Source organism: Clytia hemisphaerica, unplaced genomic scaffold, assembly GCF_902728285.1.
Source record: "Clytia hemisphaerica strain Z4C2 unplaced genomic scaffold, Clytia hemisphaerica genome assembly, whole genome shotgun sequence".
In the NCBI taxonomy this organism is placed as follows: Eukaryota; Metazoa; Cnidaria; class Hydrozoa; order Leptothecata; family Clytiidae; genus Clytia; species Clytia hemisphaerica.
The window spans coordinates 212934-239927 of NW_027103483.1; the positions used below are offsets into that span (position 1 = coordinate 212934).

Genomic DNA, 26994 nt, shown 5'->3' on the forward strand with positions numbered 1-26994 from the left:
ACAGTAGTCAGGGGAGAGAATTTTAACCGAAGGACGTCTGATAAAAAATCTTTCATACAGAGACAAAAAAAATGTTCATGCTTATAAAAAATCTTTGACGCAGATGGCGTGTGGTGACCAAGAAAAAGAAGAAAGAAGAAAATGAAAATGTGATAAAAAATACTGGAAAAGAGAGAGAGTTCTTCCTCTTTCTTGTATATGGAGTTGAAGGTTCTGGTCAAAGGAGATTCGAGAAAAAGTTTTGAAGAAAACAACAACAAAGAAACGTATTTCGGAGGAGGAGAGAATGAATCAATAAAGTGTATTTGAAAAGAAGGGCTGAAAAAGGGAGCAGAGATTTATTTGTGGGAAAGGATGAGACCATCTCTCTGAGGGTCTGGCGACATTGATTGACCTCCGATATTTATCTTTCTATTGGATGAGATAATTCGTTTCAAATTTTCTTATGTGAACCTGGATCTCTTGAAAGATTCGACCAAGATTTCCTCGGAAAGGCTGATGGGAAGCAAAGCAAGGAGTTGCTAAGGGTGAGTTTTTGTGATTCCATCCGATAGCGGGACTTTATGAAATCTTTTTATTCGAGCACCCAAGGGAAATAGCGACCAGGATTTTTGCAGTTTTGGAATATATTTATTTGACTTATTCGGAATATTTCTTCTTTTATGACAAATGGATTAAAGAAGTGACTAGCCTACTTAATCGGTTAATCGTTGGTTGTGTCAATTTTAGTACCACTTTTACTTTTTTCAAAAGTATGTATATATTAAAAACAAAAAACGACAAAATCAGAACCAAAGTTTTACTAAATTTAATTTTCAATAAAATTTACGAGGTAAATGCTTCTTTTCCTTGGCTAAAGAGGTGCCATTCTTAATACAGAGCAAAGTCGGCATTTTTCGTTGGAGGTAGTAGTTTTGGGGATATTTTTCTGAACATATACAAATTTACGCCCCGCGTACGCAGATCTTGCCAAAGGATGCTACACTCCCTACAGACCCGATATTTATGGCTAATTTCAAAAGGCATTGGCGTAGAGGGTAATCGCAGAGGTTTTCGTACGGGAATATTTTTATCAAACAGACAATTCGCACAGAGTGTACTACGAAATGATAAACATGAGGTACACTCTGGTACAGAGTTTTCTTATAAAGACCAAGAATCTGTATCAACAAATTTCAGTATTGTAAGAGTGGGAGCAAGGATTAGGAGTTGGTTCGAAAAATCGTTACATTCTTTTTATAACTCTGATCAACGGATTAGAATAGGTGGATTAACTTCTCTCGTTGCTCCCAAGAGAGATCCATTGTCTTCTCATTGTTACAAGAAAAATCTGCAAATGACTCTGCGCACTCCTCGTTTAGTTTTTTCATTGTTTTTATAAGAACAATTTTCCAATTTATACAGTTTCGAAAACGAATTTGTCCTATGATTCGATCAATTTTGATGATTTTGCAAATATTTTAAATCCTGCACTTAAGTTTTAGCATCAACAAACGCTAGACCAGTTTTAATGTAAATTTTTAATCTTTTGTCAATGGCAATCTTCAGATAAGTGAAAATTAACGTATGGTCTATAACTAAGAAACTATCAATGGGTCACGAATGGGTTGCATACTGGTGAAAGAAGACTGTATTTAGAATTAGGAAAATAAATTTCAAATTATTTGGCTAATTTCTGCATTGGATAGAAAGGGCTAAAAAAGTGCATTTTCTTATTTAAAATGTACCACGTGATACGTAATGACCAATGAAAATGTTGAAAGTAATGATTTTTTACAACTTTTTTACAACTTATCAAGTTTTAATTGCTAGCAAACTCGTAAAAAAGTTTGATAACCTAACGAGGAGTGTTTTCTATGAGTTCTTAATCCACCTATTCTAATCCGTTGCTCTGATTGGAAAAATTGTCGAAAAATGAAGCCTTAACTTGATGGGATAGTAAAATAATTAATTTTTACAAATAAATCGATAATCTGTCATTTGATTACCGCGTTTACAAACGGAAAATAGATATTTTCATAACCAAAAAACAGGTTGTTGACATATTAATGTTTTGTAAAATTCTTTAATAAATTCTCAAGTCCTTGTGGTTTCTTATGAAATCACAGGTTCACTTTAACATATACATTTCAATTGATAATTCGTTCATTCAATAGTTCAATCATCTTCCAATCAATAATCAATAATCAATCAATAGTCAATCAATAGTTGTTATAACCAACTCAAACCTTGTATTATGTTGAGAAAAAATCAACTTTTATTCAGATAGTGCACCATTAGACCAAAAAGCGATCTCTTTAATAACAACAGCTCCATCCACATTTAATGACGTCATGAATTCACACCTCTCCACCATTCATTTCTTATTTACCGGACAGCGGGCTATTTCGGACACGTCTTTCGGAACCGTACAAAACATTGATGGCTTTGATAAACTCCTGCTGTCTTTGAGGAGCTGTTTTTCGGGCGGTAAAGAAAGAACAGCCAGGAGGAGATTTCACGATTTCAACGCTTTTCAGGTGTGATGATTGGGTGGAGGGCGTTTGGGCGGTGTTCTTTTGATGGCTGATGATTGAGGTGTTTTGAAATTGCTTGTAAGCAGAACGTTTTCCAAATGATAAAGGCATCTTACTTTCGATTTCTATGACTTTTGTGTTTTCTTCACTGAAAAAGAAGAAAATGTTAATCAAAGAAAAATTATTGTGTATTTTGATCGCCTAACTCGTGAAGCCAAAAGAAACTCCATTCAAGTTCAAGATGTGAAAAAAAACAGTTTGTTTATCCACCTGTTAAGATACACACTTCTCGTGAAATCCTTTCATAGAATCATTTCATTTAAAGTGACAACTATAAACCAAACTCGTTACCAAATTTCTCATTAAACTTCTACCAAAGAGAACTGGGCAGGAGTTTGGTGATGAAGCAATTTATATTGATGGTGTATTACCATAAAAGAGTAATGCGACAAATTGATACATCTAATGTAATTAGTTTTGATTGAGCCACTAATGAGCAGATTTCCGATCCCATTTTACGAAGCTTTCCGCACCACGTACTTTCAAAACAAGGATTTGCTGAAGTAACAAAACTCTTCCTCATCCCATAAAAAGCTTCCCTTGGCAAATTCTGAGTAATTGTAATGCACAGATGTGAAGAGATGAGCTGATATTCTCAAAATAGTAATTTACACTCAGTTGTTGTCTTATAAGCCAAATCTGCTGCATTTAATGCAAAGCTGTCTGTAGATCGGTATTGGTGACTCATATCACTTCATGCTTCCAAAACTACGGCGTGAAGATACTCGAGAAAATCCACAACTGCTAAACACCCCTGTGTCATCAGTGACCTAGTCTGAATCACAGACTTCTACAAAACCCCAGGTAGTATATCTATAAGGAGCACGAACCCGTTAGTGGATGCCAGCAGTCTATCAGTGACCTGGTAATGCGAGATTCTAACAGTCCACAGTGAATCTGATTGGGTCCCATGGAAGAGAAATTAAATTGAAAAAATAGATTATGAAGGGGCGCCGCTGGTCAGATTTAGGTATTTCAGCAACACACCCTCTCAAGATTATTTCTCGATTCAGTCAAAGTGATCCCAATAACAAGAAAACAATCATAAGACACCACGCTAGAGAAGCATCACGAAGCCTTTTCAAGCTTCTAAATCTGTGCGTGTGCTTTGAAGTAATACCTCAACTAAATTGAGAGGCTCTTTATCAAGTAAAAAACCTCTTTGATATTCCGCAAGGGCAATAAATATTCTGAAATAAATATTCTGAAACAATTATCTCAAATCTATTTTCGTTCGGCGATATCGGGATGTCCTGTTTCGGTGAAAAGAGATTCAAATGACCCGAAAACTACTTCCTGCAAAATCTTCCTCAACTTCCCTCAGTGGAGAGTAATTTTTTCCTTCAGCCTCGTTTGCAAGTTATTCGACTGGTGCGTTTCTATGTTACAGTGATAGCTGAAAAATTCTTTTTTAAAGCCTCCTCGTTCACAACTTTTTTTAACAATGTTTTGCTTTCGGTCAAAGCTTTTTTTAGGATCTTTAAATGCTTAACCAAACGCTGCTTCAAATAGACTGACGCAATGCAAAATGTAAAGTCTTATTTCTATGCTAAATTATATTTCAGAAACCTCACCACTTTAATCGATTCTCAGCAAAAAGAGGTCGTACCATAAAAATATGAGATCTTTGTTATAAGCATATTTTGATTAAAAGTCTGTTTTGACAGAATGATGAATCACTTACGTGAAGCGGAATAAGAGCCCTTTGCTACTTTCTGTATTAAACAAAATTTACACGGCTTTTATTGAAAACGTTGAAAAAAGGTGGCCGAGTAGGAGCGAACATGAAACTGGTCACAGTGTAACACACTGAGGCGACCGCGGTCAAATCTTATGAAATTTATGAATTTGTACACCATTTACCGTTTAATATGAACAGTACATAGAAAAATCCTTAAATCTTATAGAAAGTTTGGTTTGACTACAGTTAGTTTTGAAACCAGACGTTTTTTCCAAGTTTTTTTTTAATCAAAATATAATTTTTAATGATATACAAAGTACAGTTTTTTTTATAAGAATTATATAAATCGAAGTGATTCGCGATCTGAAAATGTCACGAATTTGAGCCCTAAAAAATTCTTTTGTTTCTAAGACTTGAAAAATAAAAAAAGTGAATTTAACTAAATTTGCCATAAAATTCATTTCAAAAATAAGATTTTTCCTGCAATACCATTTGTAGATTAAGTTTTGCAGGGATTAAATTTCTTCAAACATAAAAACCAAAATGGAAAACAAGAATTTGAAACTTTCTCAACAGAACCATATTTCAGACAAAATTTGAAGCTGAACAACATTCTTAAAAAATCCTTAAAGTTTATCGATTTATCTTAAAAAAGCTGAGTAGGCACAAAAAACTTATGCTGGCAAAGTAAAATTAACAAAAAAATTGGCTACCAGCGTCATCCAGTCTATCAAAAAGCTCCAAGTGGCCTACAGGCTAGGGAAACCGTTCAGGCCTCCAAGCCAATTTTTTTGCCATTTAGTTAGTAAAATAGGACAAATTAGGACGAAAATAGACTAGAAATTAGGAAATTTAGTACAAATTTTAGGCTTTTGGACCAGTTTTCAATTTTCATTTTTCCCGTGACATGTGTGTTTTAAGTTCTGTCTATAGTCTATATGAAAACCAAAACAAAAGTTTGACGTTGCTTACTTTAGAGATACAAAAGGGCAGTTTCAAGCAACTAAATGAATTTGGGAAGAAATTTAAGGAAAATTGCGAATAACGATGAAGATAGACTAAAAGGTAAATAACTTTTGATAAATCTTTGCAAGGGTATAATGGTGATAAATGTGTACATGTATGGAATATTGCTAAAATACGTAAACAATAAAACTTCTAAATGGCTAAAGCAAATCCATTTATTGTAAAAAAAAGGAATCATTTTGATACAAATGTTATATCATAAATGACCTGCTTATAAAAAAACTAAACTAAATAAAAACTACAAACCTTTTCTAAAATTATTAACAAGTGGTAAAAATGATAAACCTTTTTTTGATAAAAATCTGTTTCTACGTCTCTTTTTTAAATAATCTTAACAAAATGGGAAAAATGATAAATCTTTTTTCATAAAAATCTGTTTCTACGTCTCTTTTTTAAATAATCTTAACAAAAAAATCTTTTTTGGTAAAAATCTGTTTTCTACGCCTCTTTTATTATTAACAAAATGGGAAAATAAAAAAGCTAATACTCTTTTTTATAAAAACAATGAGGCTTAAAATGCCCAAAAAATAAGAACAAGTTGAAGGCTGGGATGTCTAATTTTTTATCAAATAAGGGTCCAAACGAGGTAAGATGAGGTAAAAAATAAAAATAAGGCAAAAAGGACCCAAAAATACCCCAAAGAATAAGAACCAAATAAGAACAGTTTGAGGCTCAAAGAGTCATAGGTCCCATAGAATCAATGTCAATGAAAACTTAGCTCTACCCATTATACTCAAACGAAGATTGAAATCTGACAACCCACCTACACTATAAGATAAAATGTACATTGATAAATCTTTAATGATGAAAATATGTCTTTACTACGTTTTTTAATAGAAGCATAATAAAATCATGGTCTAAGGATTCTTTTAAGAGATTTAACCTCTCAAAAGTTTGTGCGAAAAAAAGAAGTCTTAACTTTCTTCAGCTTTCACAATTTCCATAACTATTTTCTTTTTAACATCAACTTCATAACTGAAATCAGAATTAAGCAACTTGAGCTTGAGGTCGTTCATACCATCTTCTGTGTCGATATTATTCAGAGTTTCTGAACCGAACATATCGATAAGGATGTTGTTTGATAATTTCACTGTCATTTCCGGAGCATCAAATTCAACGAATACGACAACTTTAAATAGATTTCGATGCAATTTAAGGTAACTAATCTTGAAATCCTTACTGCATGAAGAACAGGAAGTCATACCTTGTGTGGATGGTGCTAACCTTTTTTGGCATGATTTACATGACCAATAGTTGTCCACTTTAACGCTAGCTATAACAGGCGTTGTTATTAGCTTGGTAGACAAGTCAACTTCGCTGAGAACCTGTTCTGGGAATTCAACGTCCAAATCTGCTGTCAGGTAACAAATTGAAGATGAGTAAGTGGTACCAAGACAAATCTCCTCGTTAATCACTTTTGAGGAAAGTGAAGTCAATTGAATGAGTGTGTTTTCTCTAACCAGATGAACAAAGTCTCCCCACAGGGACAAACTGACAGTTTTCACGCCATCAGAGAAAAGGCAAGGGCGCATAAGACTTGTTTTGGTTTTGCCGAACTTATCATATTCTTTCATCTCAGTGGGACCTGAATATTTGATTTTTCCAACCGCTGAAAGAACCGTTCCATTCTCATCGATATCAGAAAGATGAACAGCATCAGCATCATTTAAACCAAAGCTGAGTTCATTGTCATCAATGTCCGAGATTGAAGAGTAGCTGTTAAAAAAATATACCTCTTTCCCTGGTACTAATTTGCCGGCACGGATGGCAGTTTTGTTATGAAAGGCGTCAAGAAATTTTTGCCTTATTGATTTGATGTCTTTATGGTTGCTGATTATTATTTTGCAAAAATCAGTTTTGCCAGTTTTGAGATGCACCGTGAAGAAATTTCTGGTACGAGCTTGATTTTGGCTGATCGTTGCAACTACGCCAACAAATCCAAGGATGTCTAAAGAAGAATAGTAACAATCAATTTGCAATACCCTGTGTTGAAAGAGAAGGCTTGACATAAGCACAAGAAATAACATTAACGCAAAACTTTTCATGACCAGGCAATGACTTTATACATAAACCATTTACTTAAACCAGTCCCACTGTATTTAATGGGTTTACTATTTTAGTAAAAGCTGGTAAGAATTAAATAATGCATTTCTGAAATGTTTGAGAAAAAATTAAAGAAAAATGTTCTTGAATTTTACTTTTTCTTACCTCTGGCATTGGGTGGAATGGAAGGTGAAAATCTTGGGGACGGCAAGAGTGATGGAGACCCAAACAAACGTGATGGTGTATTGACCATCCCTTCAACAGCCTGCTTTTTAGGAGTCACCGGTGTCTCATTGTTATTCAAACTTTCACTGGCGTTGGGAGAAGAACTTGAACTTTTGGTGGTGTTATTACTTTGAGTGCTAGCTAATGCATCAAAGTCATCCATCTTAGCATCAGCAGCAGTTTGCTTCCTCTTTCTGTCACCTTTTGCCACTGTAATAAAGATACAGGATAATTTTTGTTATTAAAAGAAACTAAAATGATAAATAAACAAATTTTCAGGAAAATATCCACATTTCCCCTTTACTTTTTTTAAAAACAATGAAAGAATCACAAAAACTGCAAATCTATATACAAACTATTTAGAGGAGACGGCTGGTAAATAAAAACTTTAATTTGATTACTTTGTCATACCAAGTTGACGTAATCTGCTTTCTTCATCCAAACGCTTTTTCAAACTTTTACTTTTTGCTAAGGATTTCAATCTTTCATATGGCATTGGCTCAATATAAATACTATCTAAAGTCTTTGCTCTTGAGAGAGCAACATAAGATTGTCCAGATGCTCGTTCAGATTTTCCAAGATCAATTGACATTTGTTCTAGAGTAAGGCCTTGCGACTTGTGTATAGTTATTGACCATGCCAATCGCAAGGGAAACTGAATTCTTTCATAATTACTACCTAGGCTGTCAGATGTATTTGCAATAGGTGGTATGGGTACCAAATTCTGTTGTAATTCTGAAAAACTTGGACCTGAATATTGGTCAAATTGTACAATCACTGCTATTGGAAAAGATGGTGGAGTTTCATTATCCTTAAAAACAATGCTGCAAACAGTACCCATGGCTCCATTACAGAGACCAGATTCAGTCCACAAATTTCTCATTAACATTACTCTAGCTCCAACTGATAAAAGGAGAGTAGGTGCCAAGCCACCCATATCATCTAAAGAGCATTTTGCAGCTTTTTTGTCATTGTGTAAAGCAGAAATTCTAGCTATCGGTTGGTTCAGTTTTTCAAGGGCCTTGAAATTGTTTTCTGCAACATCTTTATTTCCATAGGACAACTTCAAGGCATTTGAAAAGTTAGTTTTAATACTAGGTCCAGAACGTGTCAGTAACAATTTCCAATCATCTATGCTCACATTACCATCACGAACATTACTCAAGAGGCTGCGAAATCTTTTTTGAAGAGAACTGCTTCCATCTGAGCGCTGATTCACAGTAAGCTCAATAACTGTATTGAATAATTGATAAACGAAAAATCCCTCAGCTTCAAGTTCATTTCTAGGATTGTTGTAATAAATAGGATGTCCTTTCACAGGAGGAAGTTGTCCCAAGTCTCCAGACAAGATCATATTTATACCTCCAAATGGCACATCAAACTTTCCAGTGGCTTGTTTGCATCTCCGATTCACCCAAGCTAAGTCTGTTCGATTAATTACAGAATATTCATCAATTATAATGTACCTAATACCTTTTAGCCTTTCTTGAAGTTGTATCAATGACGAGCCCTCAAGTTCGGAGTTAAACTTGCCTTTGATAGGCAATCTCAACAAGTGATGTAAAGTTTTACCTCCTACACTATAAGCTGCAAGTCCAAATAATGATGAAATGATGAGTGCATCTCCTAATAAATGTCTAAGTCTGTGAATCAAAAAACTTTTTCCACAACCTGCCTTTCCAAAAATTATCATCAACAGTTGTGAGTTACTATTAATGTGACACCTTACCATCTCAAATGCTTTACGCTGTTGATCATTTAGTTTTTAAGACATTCTGTAATTCAGTGTCCTCGTCATTCAGTTGACCTTCTATTCTTAAGGTAGCTTTTTTGCTATTTATCCAAGCAGGCATTTCTAATCTAGATATTGAATTATACTGGGAACACTGATCCAGCCAATATGTTCTATTTTCACTACCACTCGAATTATCTTCTTGTTGGGGATTTGAGAAATGATCTGCTAGAAACATCCATTCCTCTCTGTAGTTGCTTATCTCATCATTGATTACTTCAGAATCATCTTCGGAATCAGAGTCCTGAGAATCGGTACCTGTTTCTCTACTCATCATAGCATTTTCAATTGTTTCTAATTCCCTTAAATGATTAGGAACACTAACAGCAGCATCTGATCGTAGAAATGTAGCCCAACACATAATAAAACCTTCATCAGTTGCATCTATTTCACCCCAAGCTGAATTTGGAGTATGTCTCCATACTTTATATTTTAGTAAACTATACTTGCAGTACTTACTATAGTGAATACTATTTGGAGAAGATGAGTAAGAAGGAAATGTTCGGATTACAACTTCTTTTTTCCTTTTATGCAACTCTTCATTGACCAAAACATAATTGGCATGAAATTGGATAAAATTCATCTCAGAAATCCTTGGATCAGAAGAGTAGTCCTCTCTAAATGCATAAATATCCAAGTGAGATTTTTTTGTACTAACTTCACCATCAACCAATTCAACCTGTCGAGAACCATCTAAGGACATGCAATAAACTTCATAAGAACTACTGTAATACTTCAATCCTAATATTTGATGGCAAACCTCTTGAACACTCATATCACGTAAACCTACCGATCTCATCATTAATTTCTTTATTGCAGAGCTTGGGGAAAAATTATCAGAGTTTACTTTTGAAGCCACATGAGTGAACGCATCCTGTGTAATATCACTGAGCTTCTCTGGCTTAGAAGCATACTTTGTCAAATATTCAACACATGAGTGGTAATCAACTACTACACTGATATCAACATTGGCTCTCCATCCTTGTAATAAAACACGTTGGTGCCTGTTGACTCTTGGGTCATTTCTTGAAGTTACAACTTTTGCTCTGAACCTTTCAACACCATCTCTAGATTTCACCTTTTCAAATTCCAAATGTGTTTTCTCGTTTACTTCAAAAGGAAAGTGAAATCGACATGTTGTGTCATCATTTTTTTGCCGAAGACAATATGCCGAACTACAAAGATGTTTTTCGACAGAGTTAACAAGATTGGCATAATCTGTACTCATTTCCTCTGGATTTAAGTTTCTATAATCCACTTTACAGGGATGTACCTGGGGTTTGACCCAGTTTTCTCCCTCCATAGGATTGCAAGTACAAAGAAGCTTATCAACATAATCACACACTTGTTTCTCAGCCTGGCTACCTTCAGCAATAATTTCATTCAACTCTTTTTCCTGAAAAGCAACATTCTCAGATTTTAATTTTTGCGATGCAAGGTAACCTTTCAGAGCAATATTTGTTAATTCAACCAAACCTGGATCGTCTTCTAGTTTAGCAACACCATGACAATGAATGGAACCTCTAGAAGCATATTCAAACCTGTACCAGTGCCATGTAGCTTTTAGCAAATTATAAAGCCAATGCTTGACAAATTTGTTTGTACGCTCAGTGAAGTAATAGTCTCTACTACATGAGGATTCTCTGTAATAAATTTTCTTATTCCATTCACATCATTGACATCTACTTTAAATTTACTCAAAAGATCTGGCCAGTGAAACTCTGCCATAGAAAATGTGAAAAAAATTGTAAATACCCCAACTTGTTTTAACTGTTGCTGTCAGATTGTTTCGTACTTTGTTCCAAAAAGAACGTGATCCACTTACATCTTTGGTGTAATAAAATACCTTTTTCATCAATTCATTAGCACAGTTAGAGTTTAACATTTCATTGAATTCATCCAAAGTAAAATTCATTTCCCCTGGATTCCTTTTAATGTACAAATTTCCCCTGCTCAAAATTCTTCTACGATACAATATGTTGAAAGCCCAGTAGGCAAATCTAGGATGTGCAGCAAAACGATAGAAGTAATTGTCATCATTGACATCACAGAATTTGAGTAAATGACGAATCTTTAATGAAAAGTTTTCAAGTTCATTAGACGCTATAGTTCTTTCCAAGGCAAGGTTAGTTGGATCACCTTTGCCATCAGGAAATAGAGTTGGAAAAGCCATAGTAGCTAAAAATGGAGTATTGAATTCATTGATTGGTTCAATACCAATAATATCCAGTTCAGGGATATTGTTGATAAAATGAGAAATTTTGTTTTTATGCATTTGTGTGTTCAAAGAAGAAGGTACAAATGAACTCATTTCATCAGGCCTTATGTCTTCTTCATTTTCAGGACCAAGGTCTGTTGTAATTTCATCTTCACTATGCTCACTTTCTGATTCAGAAGAGCTATCCTCAGTGGACTCTTGACTAATAGAGGAATAAAGTTGTCCATTTAGAGGGAGATCCTCTATTCGATTTTGATCAATAGTAACATCAGAATAAACAGGGTTATTCTTCACAAGCCATTCAAGAGCATCTACAACTTTTTGTTTCCTGACCTTGAAATCTCTAGAGTCAACACAAGATCCCTTTTTAGATATCTTAATTATTGGTATATCAGAGGGCAAATTTGGCAAAACATTTGCAACTGTCTGAACATCTGAAGGAAATGTAATAACATGACCTTTATACCTCTGCTCTCTGTCTACCTCTAGGATTTTACAATAAACATTTTTCAGTTTACATAGGTTTAAAATTGCTCTATTTGCAATTTCAAGTCATTTCTTCTTCTGTTAACTTTCTTTTGACTTTCAATTTTTTTGTTTGTTAAATTTTCTTTTATTTTTCCAATTGAATGTTTTATGCAAGTCTGAGAACCCTGAAGTTTAACATTTGATACAGAGTCTTTTTGAATCTGATTTTTATTGTTTGTTTGCTGTCTTTGCTTACCCTTAAATTCAACTTTTTTTTCAGTGTCTTTTTTGAGACAATAGTTGTGATCAAATTCCACTTCTGAGGAAATACACTTGACCCCTTTACAATAATCATGATCATGTACCTTATTTTGAAAAGAGACGGATGATTCATATGCAATAGGCACTTCTGTATTTTCTATTACCAAATCTATATTTTCATCAACACTGTTAATTACATCCTCCTGAACATAACAACAAAAAAACCATCCTTCCTGGTATTGATACTGAATATCCTCAAAACAATGATAAACTTCTATGCTCTCTAAGAGGTCATCAATATAAAACCATTTATTCCTATTCGAATCAAACGAAGCAATTGTAAAGTGGGCCCCATGATTACGAACTGAAGACCTGAGACTATAAGAAATGTTTCTGATTTTGAGAGAGCTATGGATTTTCACCAAGTTCATGAGATTTTCAGCAAACTCAATAAACAAAACTGACGATGGAACAATGTCTAAATTACTTGCAGGTATTTTGGTTTGACAATTTTGACACACAATTTCTTGAACTAACAAATTCGATGAAAATAATAAGTCTGGCCATTCATTGATCACTGCATCATTTATAGTTTCATCCAAGAAAAATATTGCAAAAATGTTGAGACCGAGTCTACACAATGTTGGCCACAATTTATGCAAATTTGATTGAAGTTATAAGTGCTACAAAACATTATCCTCTCTAAGTCATTTCTAAAATCAAAGACAGATTCTTGAAAAATTTGTGAAAACTCGGCATGACAATCTCTTGCTCTGAAACTAGGACAGTGATCAATAATGTGGCTCCAAATTGGATTGCGAACTTCATTAGACACTAGATACTTAAGTTCTGATTCTTTATAGATGCGATCTTTGTGAAGAGTTTTTAATTCTGTATATTTGTCACACACATCAAGAAGAGAGATCAAAAGTGGACTGTTAACGTAAGTTCTGTCTAAGAGACCAAATATACTATGGTAAAAAAGATCAATGAACGAATCAATCGCACAACTGTATGTCCCTGGGGTAGAACGTACCGAATTAGGAAGATGTAACTCACGAATTACAACATTTGTAAATCTGGGAATACTTTGCTTTTTCAGGTGGTTTTCAATTGAACTGTTCACATTAGATGATTGAGTGGCCATACTCTCTTTAGCTTTCATGCTAAGTTTTCGAGCTTTCATAGTCTCTTTAGCTTTCATGCTACGTTTTCGAGCTTTCATATTAGCTTTCATGCTAGTTTTGAGTTTTCATACTCTTTTTCAGCTTTCATGCTAGGTTTTGTGTTCCATACTCTTTAACTTTAGTGAATACCCAAAATATTTGAGCTAAAGTTTTGATTTTGTATTCACTGCAATCCAAATTAATAAACACATGAAAAGCTACATGTATTCCCAAATTTAAGCTGTATTTCTAAAGTTATACAAATATAATTAAAAAATAATTACTTTTAAGTGCTAATTGGTTCCCTAGTCTTGTCTTTAATTCTTGATCTTCTTTTGAAAAGGAACAAATTCACATGGGGACACTGTTTTCATGCTGTTGTAACAGTCGCGTCGAAAAACTATGGAGTATATTGTACTTTTTCCTTTAAAACTGTTTTATCTTTTTTTTTTTTTTTTTTTTAACGTTCAAGCATTTTCGGAACGTAATATACTAGAGAAATTAAATACAAGTCGGTATTGAAAAATATAAAATATACTATATACCGGAGCCTGTCCCGGCATGGATCTTTTGGATTTAAATAAAATTCTACTAGAATTATGGATTATGTATAAGAAAGGAAAAATAAAAACTTAATAAACTTCATCTTGAGGGAGTCGTACTCTACCTCTCGATCCACGGATGCATCTCACTGTAGATCTAACGAGCGAGAAGCATATGATAGTTCTAATGCTGTTAGTAACTTTTGAGAAAGTTTCATGTCTTTTGTCTGCTATCATTTCAGCTAGACGCTTGTAAAATAACGTACATTCACGTCCCATCGCACCATTTGCCGCAAAAACAAGCGGAGAAAAAGTCCCATTTTCGGCTTGCAAAATACGTTCACCATATTGTCTCTTCTTTTCGCGTTCATTGGATGATAAGCAGTTCTCAATTTTTGAATTGGTGTACCTTCGAGCAAACGGGTTGAAAACCCTCACATCAAAAAATGCTCTTTGGCCAGCAGTCCAAAAACTGAGAGCGCTTATATCCAGTCTCGCCTCGCGTGAGACATTTGCATGTCTTGGTAGATCTTCGTTATTAAGTTCGTTTAATAGGGGTTCAGTTCTTACATCTACGCACACTTCTCTTAGCAATTTGGACGTAATGTCTCTAATTTCATTGTGTCTCAAAGACACGAATCCTCCCTTCTTGCACGAGAGCGCGTGTGCTAGATCGAACGATGATCCGCACGCGCAAGTTGATGGTAGTCGGTCGAGAGGCCAGTTGTATCGAATTCTGATGGCATCCCAAAACTCTTGCTTGGTCAGCTCGAAACCTTGTTCATTTGAAGGGATGGATGTCAGCCAATTTGAAACACCTTTTTGATTGAGCGTCTCCATTGTTCGTTTGGTGTTGATGTCGGCTGTCTCCAAGAAAGCTCGTAGCTTTTCCTGGTGACGTTGCTGCCGTTCGTTGTGAAGACGAGACTTGGATTTCGCTTCGGGTGCACCGTCATTTGTTTGAAGGATTTGATTCTGCAGTGCCACGGTTGCACTCATCGAGTCTCTGTGATCGTGGCTCGATTCTTCGGCGTAGATTTTCAGCCCCATTCCGCCGAGACGTGGAGGTAAGGAAAGCATTATTCTTTCCTGGTCGTTGATGATGCGTCCACCAGTTAGTGATGGAATCAGTCGGTGCCGCACAGCTTCGTCGACTCTTTTCAGCTCGTCATTGATCGTTGGGATGGTGCGTAGGAAGTACGTCAGCTTATGTTGGTAGCTGCTGACGTAGGCTGAGTAGGCTGCTTGTGGATAAGTTGCTGCGATTTCAGCAAGAAGATTAATCTCCTGGGTCCAATCGTCGATCTTTTGGTTGATGTACCGACTTTTGTTTTCATCCGTACCAATCACCGCCCCGAGGTGCCGTTCGCCATCGGATGTTATTTTATCTCCGTAATACTTTGCACATACAGAAATCTAAGGAAGATAATTACTTTTTCCGAGCGAGTGTTATTCAGAGACTTCAAAGATAGAGAAACGAGATTGTTGATTTCGTCAGCTTTCCGTGACTTTAGAGAACGGATTACCGCGCGCAAATATGCGAGATTTTTCACCATACAAAACGTCTCTGAATACACCGCTCCGCGGTCGATAAGACAAATGTTTATTAGGTTCCAGTCCCTTGACTGAGTTTTCAAACAAAAAGGGATTAGTCAATTCTTCTGTTATGAAGGACCTGAATGTCAATCAAAAAGAAAAATTAATTGGTCATATTAAACTGTTTCCTTCCCTCTCATTTGCAATTTCAGGTGATCGATAGATTAATGCCTTATTAAGTGTTGCTTGAAATAAACGACCCATATCTACTCTTCCCTGATTTTGAACTTTCCTTCCTTAAAACTTCCGAAATATTGTTCTTGTCTATAGTCCTACAGAGATTTACGATCAAGACTTTTGAAAACTACATCTGCCAAACAAGTTGCTTTGATCGACGAGATTTCAAAATAATGAAAACGTTTAAGTTTACACACAACTGTAGCCATAGTCTACTAAACTCCCTAGCATAATCGTGGTTTATATACGAAGAGCCCAACTAATTAGTTAGGTAAAGATAACAATGGTTGGATTGAGAAGTTTCCAAATCACTCTTCCCTCACTCAATCAAACAATCATCCATCTATCAACACCATCGAAAGCGCAAAAAACATTTTCGCATTTTTCTCGTCATCAAACCTGTCACTTTTATTCCAAAACAAAAAGATATCTCGAAAATTGTGATGAAGAATTTTTTTGAATGTCAACAGCCTTTGGTCGACAGTTCATCCAGTGTCAAGAAAACTGAGTGTTTCTGACATTCGTTCGCAATCTTCCAAACAAATGAATGTAAACCCCATACACGTTTCACGTTAATGAAATGTCATAAGTGTTTGGCACATTCCCACCTATTGACAGTATTCCCACATCTTAACGACCAGATAGAAAACTTATAATATTTCAACTATTTTTGGTCATAGGGAATTTTTCACAGAATCTAAATTTTCATTCCATCATCATTTTTTGACAGCTGAAAGATTTTTCGAATTTTTCAAACTCTTGTTTTTCTCATCTTAGATTTCAGAAAGAATTTGGAAAAATGTCATCCAAAAAAAGTTCAGGTACAAACTCATCTTTGTTTTTGATACCAGTCTGTATCGAAGGTTATCGTCCTTCCTAATCCTTTGTTAACGTGACTACCATGCATTATATGAAAAGTACTAACACGACTTTCAAACTCGTTCTTAGATCGATCAAAGTTGAACGTTTACGTCAGATGTCGACCACATTTACAACAAGACCTCAGCCAATATTCAACTCTCTCCTTTCCCTCACGCCAAGAGGTAAACTTCTCTCGTGGCTTCGTTCACAAGTTACGGATGTGACCCAGAACACTAGTCAAGAAATATCAGCTTTAAAGGTGTTTTGGACTTCCTGTAGACGAGTAGCTTACAAAGGTGGCATTTTCTTTGAACAAGCACCTTTTCGCTAGTTTTTCAGACTGAGACAACAAAATAACTTCCATGTTTGTCATTTTAGGTGATCGTGAATGATGAGACAAAGGAATTAAATTTCAAGTTTGACCACGTTTTTCCATCTGATGCAAGCTTCAAGGAGGTAAACACAATCTTCCTGCAATAATAATTCTCTCGGAAATGTTTTAATTTCTGCACACGTTTTATTCGCGTAACCCACTCCAGACTCTCAATAAAATTACAAATTTCGCTAAAATCACAAGGATTTTAAGCCATAATAAAATATTGCTGCTCCCATTAGAATTACAAAAAAGAAACCCATCACACCATTTTTGAATCAAATTTGAGAATCACACCGAAATTTTATCGCGCCATCAAGTCATTTTTTTTAATCACGTCATTGTACAAGAAAAGTCAATCATTTTAACTGCTTACTGTGGATCTTAATTATAGAATAATTAGAGCGAGTTAAGTTTAGAATTTTAGAAGAGTTTCTTCTGTAACTTTTCTTCCCCTTCCAGATGTTCGACGTGACAGTTGAGCCGTTGGTGACGTCATTCTTGTCAGGGGTCAGCAGCAGTCTGATGGCTTATGGACAAGTCTCTACCGGTAAGATGACGTCATTTTGCTTTCACAATGTATGCGTCGAAATAAGAAAGCGAGCCAAACATAATGATATAATATGCTGAAGCTTCTGAGAATTTAAACTATCCATCTTCGATTCTTTAAATGGAAACGCCATGGCATGCGCAGTAAAATTTATTTAGTCCAATCAACAGGTTAATTTTCAGAGACAGAGCTAAACTGTGATGCTCATGGTCTTTTGAGATTCGAATCTCGGTTGCTATCCCTCTCCGTAACATTTTAAATCAAAATAGCCCCATTGATGTCTTATTCTCGTTTAGGAAAGACTTTCAACATGTTAACAGGCAACATTGGTTTGGTACATCAAGGCATCGAGCACATTTTCACTTCCATTCAACAATGCAACAAATACTCTTACAAAATCGTCTTCTCCTTTCTACAAATCTATCAAGATAGAATCTATGATTTGCTGACTCAGCAAGATCGTAATTCTAATCTCCACCTGAGGGAACATCCAAAGGAAGGTGAGCTCGAGCCTTTAAAGATGTTTTGTTCCTGATAGATTCCTGATAGATTCCTGATAGATTCCTGATAGTTGATAGATTCCTGATAGATTCGGAAAAGAATTTTGAGCAGTCTGTTCAAGCAACGGTAGCTGGATGTTTAAGACGTCAGATGGAAGTTGTTTTAATGATTCTTATAACACAAAGACTCACTCAAAAGAATTTCGCGATACACGTTCAAGCAGCGATTTATGGATGTTTTAGATGCCAGATGAGCGTTGTGAAGAACATTTTTAAACGAAAATAGTTTCCATATGCTTTCTATTTTGTTCTAGGAATCATCGTGGAAGGCCTATCCGAACAAATCATCGAGAATTTCACGGAAGCCGACAAACTGTTGGCGCTGGGCAAAGAACGTTTTGTTGTTTCGGAAAACACGAAAACTCTTCAACTACAAAGCAGGTAATGGAAGGGATTGTTCGAAGATAATCATCTCCATACAATGAAAATTGTTTTCTTTAAATTCAATCCAAAATGTTCTTTCTTCAGGTCACATGTTATATGTATCGTCAAAATGGAAAAATCGAAGAAACAAACCTCGGAGGTACGTAAAAGATTCTTTTAAAATTGGATATAATTTACTTTATGAGTAAAGTGAACTCTGGTCAATTCGAAATTCTATTATTCAAATCTTTCTTTAATTCGAAGCTTTCTGTAATTCCAACAAATTAGATTTCCCGTTCGACTTGGCGAGGGTTAACTTACTTGGAATACTTGGAAGTAGTTCGACGCTCTGTGGCATCCACTCATCTTGTCGAGACCAGTGCCATTAAGTCAATAACTGTAACAAAATGACTAGTGCAGGCAGAACACTAAAGTTTGTTTCGATTTTCATCTTTTAACAGAGTCCATCAGAGAAAACAAAGACCAAACGAATCAGAAGCAAGCTTTTTCTGTAAGTATTCAAGTCAAACCTTTCACCTGTAGTTCTTAGATGAAATAAAAAAACTGATGTCTCCTGATCACTCGATCTCCTTTCTTTAGATGCGATTTGGCAGGTTCAGAGAGGTTGAACAAATCAGGTGTTTCAAGAAGACACATCGAGGAAGCAAGATACATCAACACTTCCTTGTTGGAGTTTGGGTGAGTTCAAATACTTTCATGAATCGCAACCACAGTAAGACTAAAACAAGAACTTTGCGCTTAGATTGATTCTCAAAAACTTAAGTTTTAAACTACAAATTATTTAAAATTCCGCAAGATTGGTTTTTTACCTTTGACATCATTTTTGACATCTGAAGGCAAAAAAGGTATTTGAATAATTCCTCTGATCGTTAAGCAATTTTTATCAACCTCATCCCCATCGCAGTAACGTAGGTAAGGCCTGGGATACCCGGGGGCGAGGTTGACTTTTTATTTGTTCAATCTGAATTTTTCAGGAACGTCATTCACGCGTTGACGTCGAGGAGCAGCCTTTACGTTCCTTTCCGTAACTCAACTCTGACGAGGATTCTAAAAGAAAGTCTTGGTGGAAACAGCAAAGCAAGTCTTATGGTGAGTCACAATCCTTTCTTAACTGAAGTCCTAAACGAAGTCCAAAATGATTTCAAAAAAAACTTCTTTCAAAAACAACACAAGTTACACACATTTCAATAAAGAAGATATTTAGATCATAACGCCTACCAATTTCTTTTTTCTGAAATTCCTTTCTTAAATTTAAGACAATATTTCCACATTGAAACTGAAACAGGAATTTTGAAAATTCTTTTCGTCGTCAGGTTTGCGTGTCACCAGCTTTGAACGATCTCTTGGAAACAAAATATTCGTTGAATTTTGGACAGCGTGCTATGAAGGTCGTCAAACAAGCCTCCCCAAATGTCGAGGTAACTCTTTCTCTGGACTAATATTCTCAACAAAAACCACTTTATCGCAATCCATGACATCTAAAATGTCTGGTAAACCAAACCCTCTACCACCTAATTTCTATGACGGTGTAATTGGAGCTTAAAATAGGCCAAAATCAAAATTTTTTATCTAACTATCAGTAGAAATCAAACACAAACGAAAAACCACTTTTCTCGAGCTTCACAATATTCAACCACAACTAATCTTATTAAAATTGATCAAATTTTAAAGTTTCCATTTAATGCTGACTCTGCATAATTTTCTCACCGTAGCCCAGAACAGATAGTCATTGGTTAAATTATCCATTGTTTCGGAGACGAAAAAATAAAAAGGTATGATGACGACATCAAATGCACAAAAACACAATTTTTCGTCTCCATACACCATACACGCATGCGCATACACACAATGTCATCACATGACAAAGACGCACCAACACATCTGGAAAGCACAAAAAACGTGAAAAAGAAGAGTGATACTCATTTTGCACTCCTTTCTTTTTCCAGTTGATGCACAACGTTGTTTCAACGTTCATCCAATAAGATATTATGGACGTCAAAACAACGTTATGTGCCAAATTGGTTCGCACCTATTTTGCATACGTCAATGAAATCTTTCTGAGAAAAGTAAATTTCGTTTATTTTTTCAGATTGATTATCGAAAGCTTGCGGAATATTTAACGAGCAAATTGAAAGACCTAGGTTTGTATTCAGATCTTCAGGATTAAGATTAAAGATTTATTTTTCCTTTCAAACAACCCTTAACCACTCGGTAAGCTAAGTCAGTTATTCCAAGTCTCTCTAAATTGGATATTACTTATCTTATCCCATCGCTGAGTTCCCTGTTAAATTTTTCACACTTTTTCACATTAGTTTTTTTCACAATTTGACTTTCAGAGGTGGCTTACAACAAGGAAAAGGAGAACCTTCGACATCTGAAACGAAAATTATCGAAGAAAAGATCGGACTTTTTGAAGAACGTGACATCAGAGTCTGAAAGTGGAGGAGATTCGAACGAAAGCACACCCTCCAAGGTGTTAACGACTCGAAGGTTGAGTATCTTGCTCGAAGAATCGACAACTCTCGATATTGGTCTCGCTAATCCAGCTTTGGATACTTCACCGAATCCAATGACGTCATCACAAGAACCACAGTTTTTCAGTAAATCAGTTCTCACGACTGAAGTTCAAACACACATTAGTGGACTGGATAATAAAGTCAAAAGTGAGGCAACTCAAACATTGTTAAACGAGCAAAAATCATGCCATACCTCAACCACGTGCTTGCTTGACAACCGTTGCCATGACAAATCTATCAACACTTCCGTACAATCTTTACATGGAGACATGGTCAGCAAGACAACTTCTATGCATTCTATCCTCAGCAATCAGGCAGTCATCAGCCGTTCTGTTAACACCTCCGTACAATCGTTCGAAGCGTTTACTGAAAGGGAGGAAAAGAGCTTAGTAAACAGGTCAACTGATACACTATCTTTAAACAGAGTTGAAAGTGTAAAATCGTTCGACCGATCCACTTCGATGGGGTCGATACAGGTCGATCAAACCATGAAAGAGGACTTTGTGACTTTGGAAAGGTCAACTTCAATGGACGGGCAGATTCTCATTAAACAAGTCATTGTGAAAACGGACTTTCAAGCGCTCGAAAGATCGTCTTCCATGGAAGTAAACCCTGAGTGTTTCCCAAGTGAAAATTCATTAATGAAAAAAACCGAAACTTTTGACAAGTCTACCTCCATCGGGTCTTTAGCTAGTCTCTCAGAGCACCCAAAAGAACGGAAATCTGTGGAATTGAAGCTAGAACTTGCACCGCAATCGATGGAGGTCCCAAAACAAAATTGCCTGGTCATTTCTCCTGTGGCTATTCATGAGTTTATAGAATCACCAACAAACACCAATCAGGAAGACGAACCCAATCACGTGACTTCCAATGAACCAATAGAATCAAATCTTTTGATAACAGCTACAAATTCTGACCTCTCATTGGTCAATTACCGATGTACAGATGCCGATTCAGAGATCTCGTTACGCGAAGCGAAGATTCTACAATCTCCAAGAGAGATTGACGCCGTTGATTGCGCAATACCAAAAAACTTTTATGTTGGTTCGAACCCAGTCTCCCCGATCTCTCAATTTCCGTTCATGTCGTTTGAATCTGAAGTAGAACACATTTATCGGGAGGATACTCGATACGCGCGTAAGTCTTTGGTTAAAGCGCGCAATCGGTACTCCGCTCTCTTGCAACAACTGGAACTACTGACGTCAGAGGATTTCACCATTCAAGATGGTGGACAAAGCAGTGCAGGAAGCTCAAACTCCGAATGTCACGATATTGTTTTGAAATTCAAAACTGAGTTAGAAGAAGAACTAAGAAAAGCAAAGGAGAAATTACAAGGTTCGCCTACTAAATCCCAATCTTACGCTTTTGGTACAGCAACAAGAACAAACAAAGATTCAACAGTTATTGATTGTGTAGAGGGGGAACGGGTACTAGGTTGTCCGCAAGATGTCTCTTCTTTACATAAACAACAATTATTGAGTGGAAGCAGTGAGAGTGAATATAGCGATAAAACGCCTTCAGGAGTGTTCGGAGAAGATTTAGTGCAACGTTCTCGTGAAATCAACAACAACGAAGGAGAAATGTTGATGATAAGCCGCTCTCCTACGGAGGGATCAAACGAAGCTCCGTCAGAAATGAAAGGTGCAATTTCACTGGAATTTGAAAATGTCGCGACTTTTGAAGAAGATAAAAAATTGTCAAAGCAGGATGAGAAGTTTAAAAAACAACAAAAGTTGACCATGGCTGCCATAGAAAACGCTGAGATTAAGAAAGAGTTGCTGATGACGAAACTGGAGAAGTTACGATTAGAAGCGGTTTTGTCGTGCGTTTTGATCGACACAGAAACCAATGACATGACAAAGGAGTTCCAACAACTTTCCATGCGCTCTATGAAACTGCTGACGTCATCAAAATCAACCTTAGCCTCCACGACAAGTTGCGCTCATCTCCCAAGCATCTCTTCGCCTGGATCCACCTTCAAGGTGAGTCAGCCAATTTTTCAAATGAAGTCTCTCGAACTTCAAAAATAATTTATTACCCCATATGATTAAAACTTCTTTTCCGCTTTCTACCAACGTAAGAATAAAGAAACTTTGCAAGCTTTTTGATAAGCTGGATCTTTTATAAGTTGCTTCACTGGTTGGTCATTTGAAGAGATGACGCGTCCTTTAGGAAGGTTTTTTTTACATGTCAACCAAATCAAATAAGATAAAAAACATTCCTGGTAACCCAGCCCTCGTTTTCGGGGATTGGCGGGTCCAACCGAAATATTTTTAGGTTTACGCGCAAGGGTAGTTGAACCCGACTAGGAATGTGGCACATCAAAGGCTAACTATCATTCCTCTCCCATGGGAAATTAGCCCGCTCCTTTAGAGCTTAAGCTTAGACGGCCGCCAATCCGTCATCAGAATATCAGATAACAACATGATTTGAATTGCGCAAAGCGTACTTCATGTTTCATAATTGGACCAACTAGAACTCATTAGTTTTTATGAATTCCACAGCATTTACAAAGCCCGAAGAAGAGATTCAATTACAAGGAACGATTCGTCGGAGGTGATCACGTGATTAATGACGTCAAATACGCGGGAAAAGTTTCCTTACCCGATGAAGCAAGCAGTGGGTGTACCAGGTACATGCTTATAAGAATTGTGTAAATCCATTTCATCATGGATATTCTTAACTTTTTTGGGAAAATCATCCTAAAATATTCTTACAGCATTCTTGGGTTAGGATCCTAATTCAGACTAGATTTAACATTTAGTACATACGTCTCAAGTATAAAATGACATTTTGTGAAAGGGGTGATTGACAATTTATAATTGAAAATGCTCTAAAAATGGCATTCTTAGCTTGAGTAGCAAAAATTCCATGATGGTGATATTCTTAGCATTATTCTTAATTTTTTGACCATGTTCATCATGGACATTCTTTTAAAGTGTATTCTTATAAAAAATCGTGTACGACATACGGAGAAACACCAATAAACTTTCCTTATTCTCTTACTTATTTGCATTAGGCTCTATTGAGCTTCATCAATAGTTTTGGTATTTTGACATTTCGTACTATGGTAGCTAATGTAAAAAGACAAAAGTGAAAAGCAAAGTAAACTAAGGAATACAGAAGAAAGCACTTACATTTGTTTTGTTTTCCCATATTTGCAGATCGGTTCAAACAGAGCAGAACGTCGTTGATTGGTTGAATAATGATCACGTGCAAAAGAAACTTGTTCACGAAGAATCTTCATGTCAAAGTAGTTCGGATTTCGATGTGTCCTCCATCTCAGATCTTGGAAGTCCTTTGTTGTTGACGAGAAGGATGAGTCCATGTGGCCAGGATGACGCAAGTCCTTTCTGTCCAGGGGGTAAGTCAATTGTTTGACTTCTGATCATTTTTTTGAAATCATTACTTTTCATAGTAATCTAGAATTAAAAATGTAGGGATGTTTTTTGTAGTAATCAGTTTGTGCTGATTGATACTTTCCTGTACACTATCAGAATCATAGGAAAGCGAAACTAGGGACTGGGTTCGAATTTGGCTGTTTAATTTAGTTAAATTCATATTTTTACAGATTTCATGTACGATACGAACTTTGACGAAGTCGATAAACTCTTGATGCAGTATAAGAAGAAAAAACCTTCTTCATCCAACTCCGCATTTTCGTGTTTCCCGTTCCTACGCAACAAAAGTAAACAAAGAATGAGGAATACTTTACAGAACAGACCAAGTGAGACTATCGAGTTTTCAAAGTTCCATCCTGATTGCTGAAAACAAAATGGCAGCTTACATTTAGTAACTTATTTGAAGACTGTGTTTTAACATAGGTTTACTTAGGTGTTAAGATAAAGTCATCGTCGATCGGTGAACGGTGATTGGCTGATTTGTATAGATGTTTAGTTTTGTAGAAATATGCATTAACATAATATTGACTTTTCCATTTATTAGCTTCATTTTCATTTAGAGATTTGATTTGTAATATAGATTTTCATGTAAGAATATAAAAATGAGACGGGAATTGTCCGAGTTTTCACTTTTTAACAAACTAATATAAACAAATATAAAGTCTTAAAATTTTTGTAGCAAAACAGAACAGCTCCAACTGAAGTAAGAAATTTACAAAATAACTCAGAATTCTCCTAAAATTCACTTTTCTCAGCCACTTCCATCCATGAAATTTGCTAACATTATTGGATAACTTCTTTAATAAAGTGATTTGATTGGTCCGTTTTTGAGTGTTTCTTTTTTAATTTCATCCAATCAGGCAGTGCCAACGAGGACTTTTTCGAAGTCGAAAACACAACTTCTTCAGATTTATAAGGGTTCACGTCTAGCCTTCCTAGCTCGGAGGCTCGTTTCACATTTTGTTCGTTATCATTTGTCCGCGCGTTATCTTCGGACCATGTCAACGGACGCGACATATTTTTACGCTTCATGGGTTCAGTCCACGTTTGTCGTTTATCGAGCTCGTTGAAAACTGCTGCACTCAAAGTACTGGTTGAAGAAGGTTTCAAATCGTATTCAATCGATGTTTTCGATGTGGAATCGTTTTGAGTCGAACTTTCGTTTGTAGTGGGACTAAACTCGATTAAGTTTTCTCGATTATGAATCGGTGATTTATCTCGAACTTGTTTCACGTTTCGAACAACATTGACTTGAATATCATACGTCACATTCTTTTTATCGATGTCTTTCGGTGTTAATTGATTCGAGTCCGTCACATTATAGTTGACATTAATTGAGTTTGAAGGGCGTCTGTTTTCGCTCGAGAAAGGTTCGATACGAGCCACTTTGACGTTCTCTTTACGACCCATGATGATGGAGTCAGCGATCTTGCCGGTGACTTTTCGTTTAATTTCTCTTAAGTGGTCATCGTTCGGGAAATTTCTCGATAATTCTTGAACCAGAGTAGAATATTCTTGGTTTTCGTGTGTGACTTCTCGAACTTTCGCTTCCAGTTCTCGAATACGATCTTCTAACCGTTTTGTTTCGTTTCTCGAGGAGTACGATAAACTCAAATCGCTTGAGGATCCTCTAAAGCCACCAGAAACAAGGTTCTCACTTGAATTATATCGTGTCAAAGAACTTCCACCGAAACTTCGATTATTGTCGTACTTACTCGCGGAGAAAGACGAGTTGCCATACGTCCGCGATGAGTACTTTGATTCATACATATCAGAACCCGGTCTTGCTGTTGAACTTCCGGAAAACGAGGTCGTGTACGGAGACGAGTATTTGGACGAGTAAGTATCGTCGTACCGATAACCGAGAGACGAGCTTGACCGATAACTGTTACTTTCACTGCGACTGCTTAATGCTCCTGCATCACTACGACTACTCAAAGAACCGAGATTGAAGCTCGGTGATCTGCCCATGCTTCGTTCTCGGCTGAAGCTCGGTGCTCGTTCCAGGCTTCGATCACGATCAGATTTCACCAAATCTTCGATTCGGTTGAGGGTTGAATTGAACCCTGAAAAAATTTCATGTGATTTCTTTGTATTCAACTCTGGAGAGCCTTTTAGGTTTCTCCTCGCTGGCTCTCTCTCCTCGTCATTAGCCTGCAAACTTGTATCCGAAGAGCCATCAGTCAAGTCTAGACTTTGTCTTCCTGGTGAAGGAGTTTGTGTCGAGCTTTCCAGCTCCTTGGAAATATTTGTATTGTCATAAGTGGTCGACAATTTTTCAGAAGTTCCCTCCTGATCTTCTTGTTTTTCGGCACCGTTCAATTCGACATTTGCTGGATGAGCATTGGAATCTCTCACCGTCTGCACACCAACCTCAATAGTCTGTTTCTGCTCCTGTTCGCATTGCTTTATCTTCCCATCAACGTCATCTTCTTGATGCGATTTCAGTTCTTCGAGTTTCGCGTTGATGGTTTTGTATTGGTGTAATTGATTTGCCAGAAACATTTTCAGGCATGGTGCATAGAAATCTGAAGTGAAAGTAATAAAAATACTGTTGATCAATCGGGGTAAAAAATGG

The 26994-nt window shown here is 36.3% G+C and overlaps 3 protein-coding genes across 8 annotated transcripts in view; 1 reads left to right on the top strand and 2 right to left on the bottom strand.

Moving 5' to 3' along the window:
* Positions 1–178: 178 nt before the first annotated feature.
* On the top strand, positions 179–25028 carry LOC136798579 (uncharacterized). 2 transcript variants are annotated; one of them, XM_067055208.1, is made up of 18 exons: positions 186–527; positions 16549–16592; positions 16720–16814; positions 17011–17088; positions 17468–17555; positions 17852–18055; positions 18370–18496; positions 18584–18638; positions 18940–18989; positions 19079–19177; positions 19474–19588; positions 19813–19917; positions 20212–20271; positions 20589–20640; positions 20836–22997; positions 23520–23647; positions 24180–24379; positions 24587–25028. In XM_067055208.1, the coding sequence occupies exons 2-18, from the start codon at positions 16571–16573 to the stop codon at positions 24781–24783; spliced, it is 3837 nt and encodes a 1278-aa protein (XP_066911309.1). In that variant the 5' UTR covers positions 186–527; positions 16549–16570; the 3' UTR covers positions 24784–25028. The 2 variants fall into 2 exon arrangements, with proteins under 2 accessions (XP_066911310.1, XP_066911309.1); XM_067055209.1 differs by lacking the exon at positions 20212–20271 and having other exon boundaries at positions 179–527.
* Positions 5915–13884, bottom strand: LOC136798578 (uncharacterized). Its single transcript, XM_067055207.1, has 3 exons — positions 13741–13884; positions 7492–7761; positions 5915–7231 (listed from the first exon to the last, which is right to left on the bottom strand). Coding segments are annotated over exons 1-3 (1305 nt in total). The 5' UTR covers positions 13742–13884; the 3' UTR covers positions 5915–6197.
* A 2-nt stretch (positions 25029–25030) lies between the features above and the next one.
* The window catches only part of LOC136798580 (uncharacterized), a 35361-nt gene continuing 33397 nt past the window's right edge, over positions 25031–26994 (bottom strand). For all 5 annotated transcript variants that reach the window (XM_067055214.1, XM_067055213.1, XM_067055211.1 and 2 more), the window contains one exon: positions 25031–26944. In XM_067055214.1, the coding sequence (XP_066911315.1) occupies positions 25200–26944 (1745 nt within the window). In that variant the 3' untranslated portion in view covers positions 25031–25199. The remainder of the gene's footprint in view (positions 26945–26994) is intronic.

Excerpts from the sequence above, each read along its gene's own strand:
- LOC136798578 (XM_067055207.1), bottom strand. Across the intron at positions 7,232-7,491 it reads CATTCCACCCAATGCCAGAG|ACATCCTTGGATTTGTTGGC; the intron begins GTAAGAAAAAGT and ends ATTCTTCTTTAG.
- LOC136798579 (XM_067055208.1), top strand. The coding sequence starts at position 16,571 with ATGTCATCCAAAAAAAGTTCAG. Across the intron at positions 18,990-19,078 it reads ATCAGAAGCAAGCTTTTTCT|ATGCGATTTGGCAGGTTCAG; the intron begins GTAAGTATTCAA and ends TCCTTTCTTTAG. Across the intron at positions 22,998-23,519 it reads CGCCTGGATCCACCTTCAAG|CATTTACAAAGCCCGAAGAA; the intron begins GTGAGTCAGCCA and ends TGAATTCCACAG.